This window comes from Jaculus jaculus, chromosome 3, assembly GCF_020740685.1.
Source record: "Jaculus jaculus isolate mJacJac1 chromosome 3, mJacJac1.mat.Y.cur, whole genome shotgun sequence".
In the NCBI taxonomy this organism is placed as follows: Eukaryota; Metazoa; Chordata; class Mammalia; order Rodentia; family Dipodidae; genus Jaculus; species Jaculus jaculus.
Genome location: NC_059104.1, coordinates 12,661,453 through 12,663,077, shown reverse-complemented (window position 1 = coordinate 12,663,077; position 1,625 = coordinate 12,661,453). Strand labels below are relative to the sequence as shown.

At 54.3% G+C, this 1,625-nt stretch overlaps 1 protein-coding gene across 1 annotated transcript; it reads right to left on the bottom strand.

The window, feature by feature from the left end:
* Window positions 1–348: 348 nt before the first annotated feature.
* On the bottom strand, window positions 349–1,407 carry LOC101618131 (G-protein coupled receptor 183). The gene is made up of 2 exons (XM_045145291.1): window positions 947–1,407; window positions 349–589 (listed from the first exon to the last, which is right to left on the bottom strand). The coding sequence occupies exons 1-2, from the start codon at window positions 1,405–1,407 to the stop codon at window positions 349–351; spliced, it is 702 nt and encodes a 233-aa protein (XP_045001226.1).
* Window positions 1,408–1,625: the final 218 nt, after the last annotated feature.

Genomic DNA, 1,625 nt, shown 5'->3' with positions numbered 1-1,625 from the left:
GTTCTATGCCTGAGCCACACGGCTGGCTTTTACATTCTGTTTTTGTGGAGGTGGGGGGAACCAAACCCGGAAACATTGTACTCATGAACTCCATTTCCAGCCCTGGGTTCTTGTTTTACTTTTGAGACAAGCCTCACTGTGTAGCCTAGGCTAGCCTCGAACATAAAATTCTCTTTGTCTCCACCTCCCAAGTGCTAGGAGGCACCTACCACCATGCCCAGATTCCTGTCTACATTTGTTAGAAAGCCGCCTGACCCTCCCACACCAAAAATTATATAAGCATCAGGACCCCCGTCTCTGGAGCCCTCCCTTGCACAGTCATAAAGGCAGAGACGTGTTCCTCAGACCTCATTCTCTGAGCATAAAGGACACAGAGCCCTCCACCTGGTTGCTGCTTGGTCCATCTGAGGAAGCTTTGCCTGGCGAGCTGGAAGAGGAGGAGGCAGAGGAGGATGCTCCGAGTTTCAAAATACTCAGAAGCCATTTCCTGTAGCGTGTGGATGCGAAGAAATAAATGATGGGGTCGATACCACAATTGACGTTCATAAGGGACATGGTGACCTGAAGGGCCAGTGTGAAAGCCCTCTGCTGGACGCAGGAAGATGGCCCAGCTATCTCTCTCACCATGAACTGGATGATGTTGAGGTGGTAAGGGCAGAAGCACGAGACGGCGGTCACCAGTACCACCAGGGTGAGCAGGCAGGCCCTCCGGGAGTGCCCCTGCTTGCTGGTCAGCGGGTTTTCCTGGGTCACGCTACATAGCTTCAAGGCGATCTTCACATAGCAGAACAGTATGATCCCCACAGGCCCGCAGAAGCTCACAACACAGGCCACCAGGACAATGATGGGCAGTCCGAGGATGGCCTCCACGCTGATGTACTCCATGCAGGTCTCCTTGCCCTCCGCGGACATGGCCATCGGCGTCGAGAGCAAAGGCAAAGTCTGCAGCAGGGCCAAGCACCAGACGCCCACGCAGACGAGCTTGGCTCGGCCAGCGCTGCGCAACTGCAGGCTGTGGCGGGCACGGACCACCGCCAGGTACCGGTCCACACTCACACAGGTCATCAGGTAGAGACCCCCGTAGGTGTTCAGGTACGTGATGAACGCCATCAGCCTGCATGAGCTGTCCCCAAACGGCCAGTTGAAGTCCATCACGTAATAGGTGATCTTTCCCGGCAAGGCCAAGGTAAACAGGAGGTCGGACACAGCCAGGTGGATTAAGTACACACCTGTGGAGTTGATCTTCTTGTCTTTTTGGCAGGACAGGCAAAGCACAAGGATGTTTCCCAGGGCACTGAAGACCAAGAGTGCTGTGTAGAACAGAGAGAGTGCCACACTGGCGGTCCGAGGTGGGAGCTGAAGAGGGCAGGAGGTGATATTGTTGGGGACACTGCTTGGCTCAACCATGCCAGGTGCCATCTCACAGAGATCCTTGGGGGACAGAAAAATACAGTTGTGATATTGTGTCTGTCAGGTTATGTCACTGAATGCACTAATCATTTTACCCAGGTAATATGCATATGAGGGCTGGAGAGATGGCTTAGCGGTTAAGCGCTTGCCTGTGAAGCCTAAGGATCCCAGTTCGAGGCTCGGTTCCCCAGGTCCCACGTTAGCCAGATGCACAA

Bases quoted from the DNA above. Each gene is read 5' to 3' on its own strand.
- LOC101618131 (XM_045145291.1), bottom strand. From the start codon at position 1,407: ATGGTTGAGCCAAGCAGTGTCCCCAACAATATCACCTCCTGCCCTCTT. The intron at 590-946 runs GCAGACTTTGCC...TTCCTGCGTCCA, and splicing joins GTCTGGTGCTTGGCCCTGCT to GCAGAGGGCTTTCACACTGG.